This window comes from Nomascus leucogenys, chromosome 16, assembly GCF_006542625.1.
Source record: "Nomascus leucogenys isolate Asia chromosome 16, Asia_NLE_v1, whole genome shotgun sequence".
In the NCBI taxonomy this organism is placed as follows: domain Eukaryota; kingdom Metazoa; phylum Chordata; class Mammalia; order Primates; family Hylobatidae; genus Nomascus; species Nomascus leucogenys.
In genome coordinates this window covers 83021651-83036077 of record NC_044396.1, presented here as the reverse complement: position 1 = coordinate 83036077, position 14427 = coordinate 83021651, and the positions used below count along the sequence as shown (strand labels likewise).

Sequence of the window (14427 nt, the reverse complement as noted above, 5' to 3'; positions counted from 1 at the left end):
GGAGAAGAAAACAAGGGTTAACCAAGAAAAGCTGGACTTTTCCATTCAAAGATATAAATCTAGTTCCACAGATTTTTTTTTTTTTTTTTTTTTTTTTTTTCTGAGGCAAGGTCTTTCTCTGTTGACCAGGCTGGAGTGCAGTGGCACAAACACAGCTCACTGCAGTCTCGACCTCCCTGGCTCAAACGATCCTCCTACCTCAGCCTCCAAGTATCTGGGACTATAGGCACATGCCACCATGCCTGGTTAATTTTAAAATTTTTGGTGGAGATGAGGTCTTGACATATTGCCCAAGCTAGTCTCAAACTCCTGTGCTCAAGCATTCTTCCCAGCTCAGCCTCCCAAAGTGCTGGGATTACAGGCCTGAGCAACCACACTCGGCCTGGCTCCACACATTTAACTTCAGATGAATTGCATTTAATAACTGCTTCCCTAGGCATTTCTTCGCATCAGAAAATCTGATGCTGAGTCCACGTGTCTGAAAAGCAGCTGAGTTCCACAAAAGGAAACCCACTATGGGTCCTCTTAGATTGCAGTTGTAAAGTTTCTTAATTTTTCATTTAAAAAATGTTTTTAGTTTTCGTAGTGTATGGTAGCAACAATTTTTGGCACCATTTGACATATTTTCATTGATTTAACTGTACTGTTCTATTTTTATTTGTTTGCATTAAGGATTCAATTAAGTAATCATTGAGTATCATGTGTATGTTTTGTTTAACTGTAGACATAATTGTGCACCTCTAATTGCAGTGGTAATTACATTTTCAATTTCCGAAAATGGGGCTTGGAGGGATTTTTCTAGGAACAGCTTTCTGATAAGGTGAAGGGGAAGCTTCCAACTGGCTCTGGGGTCTGATAGACTAGATACTGGCCCTTCTTTGCTGTATAACCTTGAGAAACTACTTCTCCGAGACTTCATTTTCTCATTTGTTAATCTATAATAAGTTATTTCTGCCATGGGGTTATGTCGAATGTTCTATGAAATTATATATGAAGCTCTTAACTCAGGCCCTGGCCCATAGTAGTTGCTTCAGAGCCAACTAGATGGTAGCTCTGAAGTAAGAATGTGTATCTTTCCATGCCATTCCAGGAGCCTGTCAGTCTCTACCTGTAAAGTCTCGCTCTAGGATCTTGGCTGTCTTACTCTCTATGTATCTATATATCTCCCATATCTAGAACTGAGCTGACATGTAGTATGTTCTCAATAAATATTTGTTAGATGAATAAATAAATAAATATAATGTTTGAACCCTCACCCAGTTTTCAGAAACCCTCCTTAGAAACTTGCCCCTCATCTTCCTTAATGAACAATGATTCTTTCCTCCTCTGAGGCTTTGTTGCATACTGTTAGCTCCAATCATAGGAATATCCCACATGCTGCCTTAATGTATAATTTTCTAAGAGCCATGTGGATCCGATAAGAGGTGATTAGAATACATTTTGTAGGAAGTGCAGTTGTTAGAGCTATTTTGGGAATCAGGAGAATTTGGTTTCAATTCTTTGCTATTTATGATCTAGGTGCTCATGTTGCTAGGTAATCAGTTTACTATAACCATGTTTTCGTTTTATTTGGAAAATAATCTGTTTTATGGAACTATAGTAAAGGTTGAGTATAATAATGTGCTTAGTAGTGCTTGCCACAGGATAGGCCAGCATTTCTCAATCCTACCTGAGTATCCCAAAAACCTAAGGAGTTTTTAAAAACTCCACCTGCTTGACCATTTTTCTCAGAGTCCAGTTCAGTAGGTCTGGGTGGGGTCAGGGCAGCTGCACTTTTATGAACCTTCAAAACATTCTGATGAATGGTCAGATCACAGAATCCATGGGATAGCCTCATAAATATGTCCATGGACTTGAATTTCAGGGAGGAACATCTTCTCAACTAGGTCCTGTGAATGACCTTTCTTGTGTCTCTCTTCAGTTCCCATTTCTTCCCTACATTTGGATCATTTTATGTGCTGCATCACCACCTTTTTATCTCCTGTGCCACATCACCACCTTTTTTATCTCCTGTGCCATTCTCTTCCTAACATAAGTTCTTCCATTTTTCTCACTCTGGTAATTAAAATATCACCGTAATACAACACATAGTATAAGGATGATTTGCGATCAAACACTTTTACAAACTGACCGTGGGGTCCCAGAGTGTGTGTGGATTGTGTATTACAGCTCTATTGCCTCCCTTACAAGCGCAGATGCAGTGGCATCTTAATTAAACATCCCCAGCCATTGACAGAGCACTAGTGCCCCTCAAAGCTGTAATTAGCACCTACTCCCACCCAGCGCCAATTGAGAGAACAGGGCCACAAGTACCTGGGAAGTTGACAAATAGCACAAATGAACACAAAATGGACATGATGTTGGGGCATTTGCAGAAAGCATGCCTCTTAGTCCCATGATGGGATAGCACTCAAGAGAAGAAAGGGCTTCATCATATGTCATTCAATGGGCACTTCATTAATAAAGGCTTTTGCATAAGAGGCAGAGTTAAGTAGAGGTGAGAGGAGGGAGAAGGATTTTAGCCAGGCCCCTCACATATTTAATTGCATTGAATTCTCACAGCAACTCTTTGAAGTAGACAGCATTATTGCTATTAATATTTGCCAAATTAGGGAACTAAGGCACAGAAAGATGAGGTAGTTTACCTAATGGATATCCAATGATAGAATCAGAATCTAAACTTCTTCATCAGACTTAATCCAAGACTTTTCCTATCTCACCAAGAATCCCAGTAAGGAATAACAAGGGAAAGGATCGCACCCTGCAACTGCCGCTTGATTAACTGTTCAGGTTGTGCAAGTAACTTAATCTCTCCTGGACTCAGTCTGTCCATTATATGAAAATGATTATTTCTGCAAGCTGATTATCAGGGTTTCAAGAGAAACACATGAAAGAATGAATGGTGACAATGCTTAATACCCATAAATAACTACAAAGATATGAGGAACTGTGATGATTAGAACTTGCCTCTCTTAAAGTCAGTTTGACACTATAGTAAACCATAGACCAAGAAAAATTTTATCTCTCTATAGTGATATGCCTCAACTAAGATACTTCCACATGACCTATTATTATCATATCAATGATAATTACCCTATTTTCTACTATTCAACTAAAAGTATTAAACTTCATCTATCACAGTAAACCATGTAACCAAGTAAACCATGTGTCAGAAGCCAGCCTCTTGCCTAGTTTCCACAACACAAGGACTTTTTAGAATTTAATTCACGTTGCTAGTTAACCCATTACTTTGCTTTTATCTACGGTGGTGATCACAATAGAAATATTATTGTTCGGTGTTAGGAACCCACTTTCAGGCTGCGTGTGTCTCACTTCCTCTCATCTTTGATAAAGAGCTAGTGCCTTGTAAGCCTGGTTTCTTTTGTATGTTTCCTGTTTCTATAAGTGTAGTTCACTCTCCTAGGCAACCAAACTCAAAACTAGCTATCATGGTGGCCACACCCTCTTTCTTTCCTGCCATCTCGGTCGCCAGTTCTATGAATCTTATCTCACCTGGACATTCCAGAAGCTTCCCCACCTGGTCCCTCTGCCTCCAGCCTTGGCTCCACCCAGAACACATTCTCCAAATCCCAGTCAAAGTGATCTTTTAAAACATAAATCCACTTATGCCACTCTGCTGCTTAGTACCGTTTAGTGGCTTTCAGTTGTAGTTGGAATTAAACGCGAACATTGTATGCTCACCTGCAAGACCTAGCTACACCTCCAACCTCATTGCTATCACCACCCTCCAGCCACACCATTGCTCGTTTCTGCCTCAGGATATTTGTAGTTATTATTTTTAATTCCTGGATTTCTCATTGCACTACACAGGACAGACTCCTTCCAAATTTTCAGGTCTCAATTTTAAATATCAGTTCCTTGGTAAGGCCGTTCTTAATCCCTGATATGAATCACTGTCATCAACCATTGTACTCTCTCATCATGACCTGTTTTTGCATAGCACTCATCACATTTTGTAAATGTGTGTAGGTATCTTTGGGTATGTAATACTTAATGTATCTTCCTTATTAGAATGTAAGCTCCACCATAGTCAGAACCACATCCATTTGGTTCACCACTATATATCCAACACTCAGCAGAGTGCCTGGCAAATAATAAGTACTCAATAAATATTTGTCTTATTCATAGAATGGTATGAAATTAGCAATTCCAAAGGGAGTTCATCTAAAAGCCCCATGACTTCTCCACCCTCCACCCTCCACCCACCCATCTGAGACTCGCTGGTCAGCCTAACAGGACCATCCCTCTTCATTTGTTCCAGGAGCGGCTTGTGCTTTCTGTGCTTCCCCGGTTTGTTGTCCTGGAAATGATCAACGACATGACCAATGTGGAAGACGAGCACCTGCAGCACCAGTTCCATCGGATCTACATCCATCGCTATGAGAACGTCAGGTGAGAAACACAACACCCTTGCCCCGGCTCTCCACATGATCCATGTGTGTTTGGGTGCTCTCATTGCACTTCCGTGACTTCTGTCTGCTTGAATGTCAGCACCTTTCCTCATTCAGTTGATTAATTCATTACCTAGTGATTATTCATCAGAGAGTTCTACATTTCCAAATTAAGACTGGAGAAGAATGTCACAGAATAAAATTATATTTGCTGGTTGACTTACTGCCTAGCTCTCCTATAGTAGGCGTGCCTGTCTTTACATTTTGAGTGGGAAAGGCAAACACCTTTTAGACTATGATAAGAAAAATAATCCCAGAATGTAATCTGGGGGTTTCAGGCGTGATCACATACATCCCCTCCTTATATTTCTCATAAGTGTGTTTAAAACAATATAAAAAGGATGACAGTTTATTTTCCTTTGCAAACATATTTTTGGCCAACCATCCATCTATCCATCCACTCATCCATCCATCCATCCATCCATCCATCCATCCATCCATGTATCTTCCCACTCACTCCCCCATCCATGCATCAGTGCCCTCTATGTGCCCAGCACAACACTGGACAACATGGCATGGACTGAAAATCAAAGGGTGAACTCCATGGTGAGGCACACCAGCTTTAAAATCCCAATTCTGCCTATTCCTTGGGAAATTTATTTACCTGAATCTCAAAATTCTTCCCTATAAAATGAGCATCTTCTTAGCCACTTTGCAGAGTTTTATGTGGATCATGTAAGTGAAGATTAATACAAAATATAAAACAGGTAGAGTCAAGCAAGTAGTAGAGCATTCAGTATATTGTAGTTCATTTCGGACATGTTTCCTAGTTGCAGTCAAAAGAATCCAACCATGACTGATTTAAAAGAAATGTACTGGCCGGGTGTGGTCGCTCATGCCTGTAATCCCAGCACTTTGGGAGGCCAAGGTGGGCGGATCAGGAGGTCAAGAGATTGAGACCATCCTGGCCAACATGGTGAAACCCCATTGCTACTAAAAATACAAAAATTAGCTGAGTATGGTGGTGCATGCCTGTAGTCCCAGCTACTCAGGAGACTGAGGCAGCAGAATTGCTTGAACCCGGGAGGCAGAGGTTGCAGTGAACTGAGATCGCGCTACTGAACTCCAGCCTGGCAACAGAGCAAGACTCCATCTCAAAAAATAATAATAATAATAAATGTATTGAAAGGTTATGTCATGGATTACAGAAAAGTTAGGGAAGAATGGAGAAGTACATGAGGGAAATGGGCCAGAATGAAGCAAGGCCACAGAGTGAAAGGCATAGGCAAAATCAAGCCAGAGTACTAGGCCAGTTAGGAGGCCACTGCCACTGGCTCTGACCAGTGGCAGTGCCTCTGACCAGTGCTTGTGCAATCAACCCTGTCCCCTGACACGGCATGTCACCACTGCAATTCCTCCTGCAGCCCCAGAAACTGATATTGCTGTCTTTGCTCTGCCCTGACTTCCTGCTCCTGCTGCTTCTTTGCATCTCAAGTTAAAGCCTGGAGCAGATGGGTCTGACTGGCTGGGCCCAGTCATTTTCTTAAAGTGCCTGGAAAGCAAGTCTCTGGCATTTTCAGCTTATACAGTGGAACTGTATTTCCCACTCACCAAATATCATAAGGTAAAAATTTCCCAAACATAGTCACAGTCCTTACATTAAGCAACTTCAAAAATGACAAACCTATTCTCACAGTTCCTTTCCTCCTAATGTCAGCAGGACAGAGGACAATTTTGCACCTACCAGCATCTGTAGGTGTTCTATTCCTGGCGTGCAGGAACACACGTTTTAAAATTCAGTAGAGATCACGATTCTAACACAACCCTTCAGCGGGCATAGCAGGATAGGTCATTCCCAGGGTCTTGTCCAAGAATTGAGCTACACTGATTTAGATGCTTGAATTTGCAAAACAGCCATTTGTCAAACAGCAATTCCAGTAAGAGATGCGCCCCAGATCTAGGAATTGGTCCCACACATAATAACCCTTCAATACTAGTTCTAAGACAATAGGCACCTATTAATCATAATAGAATATGGGGTTTGATTATTAAGCAGGCAACAAATGCCAAAAGATCATAAAAGGAGGAAAACCTGGGGCAAGGAGGTGGAGGGCGGGGACAGGGAGATAGGTAGAGAAACCTTCCTGGAAGAGATGATGATCTTCTTGGCTTTATTTGAGATGAAGTCAGCCAAGTGAAAAACACAAATACATGAATTCTGAGCAAAGGGGTCAGCAGAAGTAAAGGCAGAGCCACGGTCCATGCAGAGAATCATAGGTGGTGTTCCATATTCCTTCCCTGGTGGCAAAATGGCTTGGCCATAAATGCAGATCCAGAGAAGGCAGAAATTGCGTGAATATTTGGGGAAAAATAAATAAATATTTAATTACATACTCATCTATAAATATATACAAATCATATAAATTTATAAATAAAATATGTGGCATATGATGAAAGTACCTGTCACCATGGAGAAAGAAGGAGCGAAAAATACCTTTAAAAAGAAAAATAAGGAAAATTCCACAAGCCAGCGCGTCCACACTAACATGCTCAGGTGCCTTAAGTGTAATAAACAACATGTTCGGCGGCTCACTTTTTGCAGGAATCCTTTTTCAGTGCTCCAGTTACTCCTGAGCAGCTAGTTTCTTCTGCCCCCATCCCTCCAACCCCGCCCATTTATTTTAAGTCATTGAACTGAGTTCTTGTGCTGGAGACCCTTTTCCAGAAGTTCACGCCACAGTACATTAAAATTTCGTTTTCTGCTCTCCGTGTCTCCGTGTTTTCAGAGCCGTTACTAGCGGAAGGAGAATTGATGCAGAAACCAGCCGCCGGCCCGGTTGCTCCCGGTCTATTCTCAGAGCAGTGTGGCGAGATGCCCGCGGCTCCAGGGGTTTCGGGAAGATGAACTCAGCTCGGGGCGGCGGGGCATCTCCTGCCCACTGCGAGGCTGCAGGGTGCTAAAATAAGACCCAAGCCTTGAAAGCAGAGGAGGACGGTCCCTAGCCCAAGTCGGAGAACAAAGCCGACTGGCTGCTCCACCCCCTTCCCCAACCCCCAAAGCAACCCCGCTGCGGCGTTGGGAGCATTTTTGAAATCATTTCCAAACCCGTCACCCTCTTCATGGTAAACTGCCTGGTGCATTCTTTCTTCTCCCTTGCTTTTTTTTTTTTTTAATTTTGAGGACTCTTTCCTAAAAAAGTGCTGTACACTTCTCAGTCTTGACTTACATTTCATACCACTGTTCACCTTCATCAAGAAAGGGTGTGGTTAAAGGCGCTATGCTTGGGGGCATTCGTGTGCCCACGTGGGCTCGGGTAGCCACACCCTTGGCGAGACTTCCACTGCATCACCTCATCCCTGTGGGCCTCCGTTTCGCAACCCAAAAGCTGGGCTCTTTGAATGTTCAAGCTGATTTCAGCTATCAACCTCTGAGACTTCTCCAGGTTCACCTGAGGATCCATCTGGCCACCAGCTTTTTACTGGAAGTCATTCAGGCTCTCCATCCCACCTACCCAATTCTATTTATCTTTCCTGTTTTTCCCCCAGATACTTAAGACACTTCTTGTATTCATTAGGGTAATGCTATCTGCTCTTTCAAATACCCTTTCAATTTCATTGATTTTTTAACTCAATCAAATTTATTCACACGAGAGTCCACTGCTGATATTACCGGTTCGTGGGTGATACAGGGAAAAAGGCTCCTTTGTTTTGTAACTACCATCCCTTGGGCCTCAAAGTTCCTGGCATTTGGTTATTGGAAGGGGAAGCACAGAGTACTCACGCCCATTTTTTTTTTTACCACCTTAACCAGAAAATGACATATGTCATTTCCGCTCAGATTCCATTAGGGAGAATCAATTCCAGGTGCCCACCTAGAAACAAAGTGGGCTGGGAACAGTGCCTCTGGCTCAATGGCTTTTTCTAGTGACAGGTGGATTGACTATGCAAACAGAGGCATGGATTTGGTGGACAGTCATCTTTCTCTGTCATGGTTCTTTTTCCTATTTCCTATTGGCCCTGCCAACTCCATTTCATGTACATTTGCACATTTGCTGACACATATTTTGTAGGTCTGTCTGGGAGACATGTTTGTCTTTATCTCTCCCTATGCCATGGTAGATATTTTAGTGAACCATTGTCAAGGATCAGAAAAATCCTCATTTTTAGACTCTTGCTGAGTCGGTTCACTTTCTTGACTGGCTGTTAATTTCCAGCCAGCCCTGTCAACATGTGTGATCACTACATCTGTCATGTAGACTAGAGTTTCACAAACAAGCAAAATGCAATTGAATGGACCTAGACAACTTGATGACTTTCTAGATCCATCCACATGGCAGTTAAGCACTTCCAGATTCGTAAAAACTTCCCAAATAAAGTTATATACCCTTCATTTATTGAGAATTATGCAATGATTTACAAGTTATCTTCTTATAGTAGTCCTACAGAGTACCTTTAATGACCTTTGCTTTATTATCAAGAAAAATGGAAGCTCAGAGAGGTTAAGTAACTTTCCCAAGAACACACAGTTATGATATTGGAACACTGAACACATCTGAAACTTAGTTAGTGAGAGGAGTCTACACAGGGACGATGTTCCTAATGATTCTATTGAACTCTGCAAAAGCTTCCTTGGGGATTCTATTTGAAGGTGACTATTAGGTAACATGACTTATTTTTAGCCAAATAAACAACTTATGTAACCAAATTAGAGTTGAAAATTACTATGGCCCCCTTGGTATATTTATCCTGGAAAGCTGTAAATTTATGCCAAGAATCAAAAGACTTGATGATCGGAGCCCAGCACCTGGGGGTGGCAGAACAAGCAATGGAATGAGAACCAGGGCCCTGGTTTCTGCATCTGGTCTTTTATTCAATAAATCCTTATTGTACAACTATGACTTAAACCAGTGCTTCTGAGCCTTAAATGTGTACACAAATCATCTACGGCTCGGTTAAAGCAGATTGTGGTACCATGGGTCTGGAGAGGTGGCTTGAGAGTCTACATTTCTAACAATTTCTTGAGATGTCACTGGGGGCCATGACCATGCTCTGAGGAAGGAGGACTTAATTCTGAATGTTTCTGTTGATTGGACTAAGGAAACATGTAATACAGCCAACTGTGTGCTGGGCAGGTGGGATGCAGAGGTGACTTCATTCTTGTTCTTCAGCTAATAGATAGAGCACACTTAGCCACATATGATTGTGCTATTGAGAGTTAAGTGTTATGACAGAGAGGGGCACCAACAGGGCGAGAAGCTTGAGTTGGGGATAACTGGCTATGCTTGAGGAAGTCTCCAGAGGGGTATAGACTCTTAACATGATTTTAACACCTGAGTGGGGCTTTGAAGGACAAGTCAGATTTTAACAGATATCAAAAGGGGGAAAAAGCTATACCGTATACCAGGGAGCAGGTATAGCATGTACAAAGATACAGGTGCATATTGTATGGTAGGATCAAAAGACCTGGAAAAGTTTGATGATATTGGAACACTGAAGACATCTGAAGCTTTTATGACCTTAGCTCTCAGGGAATCCATTTGTTCTTTCAATAAACTGTGAGCTTTATAAAGGCTGGGATGATGCTATCATCCGCTCACTACTTTGTCTCCACTGCCTGGTGTATAGTAGACATTTAATTAATAAGCTGTGGAATGAATAAATTGGTGAACCATTCTTGCCATAGACAGATGGATACTAGTAGCTTTGGGCTTATGGATTCATAAAGGGAATGTGTTAAACCAAGTGATCTAAGAGCCTGTCCACTTCCCACCTGTCATAGCAATGACTTTTCTTGCTTCAAAAGTAGCATAGTTGTGCAGTAAAGAGTATGGATGCCAGAGCCAGGCTTCCTGGTTCAAATTCTAGCTCTTCATGATTATGGGCAAGTTACTCAGGCCTCAGTTCTATAAAATGGAGAAAATCATGATAGGTTCTCCCTCATAAGTTACATGGAATAAATGAGTGAATACATGTAGGGCTCTCAGAGCAATACCAAGTCCACAGTGAATAGTCTGTAAGTGTTGCTGCTGCCTGCCAGTTCAGGCTTCATCAACAGTTAGGAATGCTTTTAGCTACAAGTAATACATAATCGAATGAATGGCCATATTATTTTCTACCTCTGTTACCTCTCTCTTCTCTTTCTCTCTCAAATATAACATGCAATTATAGTATAATTTTGTAAAATGATGATAACAAAAGCTAACACATTTAAGGAGCATTTACTGTGCTGGCAATTGCCAGGTGATGTGCTAAACACTACCCAGTAATGAGGCAAGTATGACAGTTATCTCCAGTTTACAGAGCTAGGGCTTACAGAAGTTCAGGAAGTTGCCCAAGGTCATAGAATTCATAAGTGGTGAACTAAGATTTGAACCCAGATCTATCTAGACTCAAATTCTGTGCATATGACCATATGCTCTGCCACCACAGAACTGTAGAAGACAATGGCAGTATAGTCACTCTGCCAAAGGAAGCTTTGTAAATTGAAAATCTATTGGCATCATGTCCATGCTTAAATCCCATTCACCAGCTTTCCATCACTTTCAGGACAAAGTCTACATTCTTCAGCCTGGCTTACCAGCCCCTTCTCCATCATTGCCCCACCTATATTTCTGACCTCATCTCTCTCTTCTTTCTAGCCTCCTTGCTCAGTGATACCTTCTGACTGGCTGCCCTTGAATTACTGCAGAACCTTGATATATATACTTATTCTTCCATGAGACCCTAGAATGTACTGTTCTCTCTGCTCAGAGCATCCATCCTCCCAATCACTTCGCTCATCACATTCTTCAAGAACTAGCTGAGACTTTGCTCTGCTGGGAGACTCCTGATCCCTCTGTGGCTGGTCATCCCCCAAAATGTCCTTCAATCACAGTGATCATCACCCTGCACTGTTTCCATTTTTCTTTTTGTCTTTCCAGCTCCATTCCTCAGACTCAGCATCTTGAGGAAAGGCACTAGGTCTTATATATCATTTAATCTAACTTCCTAGCCCAGTGCCTAGCTGAACACATAGTAAATATATAAATATTTGCTGAAAGAATGAGACATTCAACAATTAACTAAAGCAATAGATCTAAGGATTCCTAATGATTTCATGAATGGGCTTTGTGGAATGTATAAATCCCTTTAAGTGAGGTGCAAAATTTTGAATGCTCGTACATTTTTGGGAGAGATAATCCATAGTCTATGTCAAATTCTTAAAAGAGTTTGTAAAGGAGATGAATTTTAAGAATTATTGAATACATGTGGTGACTGATGTAAGTCAACACATTCCACAATGTCTTCTAGCCCAATTACCTATTTCATTAAAACTAAATTACACTCATAGGCTGATTGTAAGACTTGTCATTATTTTAGGCAACACTAAGAAAAGATGCAAAAAGCTCGACACACAGCTAAAGTGATCAATTGTAAGACACGTATCACTTTCAGAGAGGATGAAAAATGAGAAATGATCAAATATGGTATCCTGTTTGGTGTCCTATCTTTCCTTTCAGAGGTCCCTGAGATGACATGATAAGATAATTGGAGCAATGTCCCTCAGTGCAATTCAACCAAATGGAGAATCCCAGCTATGCCATGTGCCATTAGTGAGATGCTGGGCAAGTCTCCTTGCCCCTCTGAGCCTCAGTTTCCTCATGAGCTGAATGGAGAGAACTATGCTTGCCCCACAGAGTAACTGGATGGCTTAACTAAGAGAGTAACCTAGCTTTTAGAAGGCTTTTGGAAGCTGCCCTGTCCCTTATACCAGGCCATATACACAGAACAAGACCTTACCTAACTGAAATCTTTAGTAATGTGAGAGTTTTGGGAAATTAATTATTCTACCTGAGGTTTCCCAGATTTGCCACCTATTGTCATAATTTTTGAGAAATGCCTATTTACCTGCCATTTTGGGTACTGTACCTGTCATTGGGTTCAAGATGATGAGGTTTTGGGTTCTGCCCCTGCCCCTTGTGACCATTTTACTCTGTGTTCATTGCATGTGCATTGCTGTTCATTGTGAAAATACAGAGATAATTCATAAAGTTTCATCTTGCTTTTCACAAGAAATTGATATCTTCATGGTGACAAATTCTCTTTTGGATTGTTTGCATTGCCCACTCTACACAGCCCTGCACAGGAAAAAAAGGGCTTCCTGTTGTCCCCTTGTTCTTCCTGAGCTCCTGGGTGGACTCTATGCTGAGATATTTATTAAATACTGAGACATTCCTCCTGACTCTCATGGCAGCAAGAGCTAAAATCTCAGACCACAAAGACAGTTTATCTATTGGTTTGGTGTTGACGTGTATCCCAAGATGGACTAAAATATTAATACGCTTTCTACCCCCACCCCCACCCTCTTCCCTGTGTTTAGTATTCTTTTTGCAGATGTTAAAGGATTTACCAACCTCTCCACGACCTTGTCTGCTCAGGAGCTGGTCAGGATGCTCAACGAGCTCTTTGCCAGATTTGATCGACTGGCCCATGTGAGTTGAATTTAATTCCCTCCTTGTCTTTTGCAGGAGTGAGGGACTGCATATGGAATAAGGAAAGAGAAGGATTCAGCCATCTTCCCCAATGTCATTACCATTCTGCATCCTATCCCTAGGCATGGACCCTGACCATCTCACATTCTGGGGACTGATGTTAGCTATTTACAGGTCTCAGGCAGGAGTTTGTCAGATTAATTTTCTCAATTGAGAGACAGCTGGTTGAGTGACAATCAAACCCAAGTCCTTTTTATCTGTTTTCCATGCCCCTATCATTGCTTCCCCTTGCACGTGGCCAGGTGCCATCCAGCTGCAGCTTCAGTGCTCATGGATGCAGTAATGATGGCCTGCAGTTTCCCAGCCAACCCTGGCCATCTGGGATGAATTAGCATGTTCTTAAAAACCAGTAATCTGCTGGGCCATCCCACCGCCATTTTGATCAACCTAACTTAAGAGCTTTGTTTTTAGCCAACAAGACAGTACCTTCATTTTCCAGCTGACTTGATCAGAGCTAAGCTAGAAAATAGATTAAAGGAGATGGACATTTGCTATCAAAACACAGATTCATAGTCCTAAAGCCACTTCAGTTACAAAGTAATATCATTATCACACTGTACTTCAGAGTGGGCTTTGGGTTCAAACAGACATCTTAATTTCCTGGTTTGTAAAGTGTGTATGTTAGTGCCAACTTCACAGAGCCTTAATGAGAATTAAATAAGACCACATCAGTGGGAGTTCATTTTTAGAGCATCAAAATGTCCTCTTTTAAGGCTGCCTCACTCTATGGGAAATACATTCATACTTGCATTTAAGCACCTACTAGGTATTGTACATGCTGCTATGTGTTAGGAATATGAGAATGATGAAAACACACCTCCTCCCTTTGTAGAATTAAGTCTAGTTAGGTATTCATAAATAGGTAAGGAATGTAAAATGTGCCATGTGTTATGAAGAAGGTAAGTCTGGGGGCCATGGAAACACAGAGGCAACACATAACCTTTAGATGAGAGAAGACTTCTTGAAAAAAGTGACTCTTAAGCTGAGTCTTAAAAATGATATAAACAATACAATAGAATACTGTTCAGCAATAAAAATAGGATTATCCACTCTTATGTGCAACATCAATGAATCTCAAGTGCAGTATGCCAAGTGAAAGAAACCAGATACAAAAGGCTAGGTATTTTATGACTCCATTTACAAGACATCCTATAAAAGGTACAATTACAGAGGCAGAAAACAGATAAGTAGCTGCAAGGAGGGCTGGGAATGGAGTAAGCATATGGATAGCAATGGAGCATGGGGTGGGGCGATTTGGGGGGTTATATAGCTGATTTATATTTTTATGATGGTGGTTGTTTTATTATTACAGTTTTGTAGAGAGAGGGCATGGAGCCCCACAGTCAGACAGACATGGGTTTGAATTTGTCAAGAAGGTGATTGTATTATACATAATTTATACACTAATTAGCAAGGCAAAGAAATCAGAGCAGGATATTTTATGCAGAGGAGAAAACAAGCATAAAGATGTTACTCTGTATTTG

At 41.5% G+C, this 14427-nt stretch overlaps 1 protein-coding gene across 3 annotated transcripts in view; it reads left to right on the top strand.

Annotated features, from left to right (window-relative positions):
* Positions 1-14427, top strand: part of ADCY8 (adenylate cyclase 8) — a 271269-nt gene that overhangs the window by 91330 nt on the left and 165512 nt on the right. For all 3 annotated transcript variants that reach the window (XM_003256212.3, XM_030795007.1, XM_030795008.1), the window contains exons 3-4: positions 4283-4413; positions 12772-12883. In XM_003256212.3, the coding sequence (XP_003256260.1) occupies positions 4283-4413; positions 12772-12883 (243 nt within the window). The remainder of the gene's footprint in view (positions 1-4282; positions 4414-12771; positions 12884-14427) is intronic.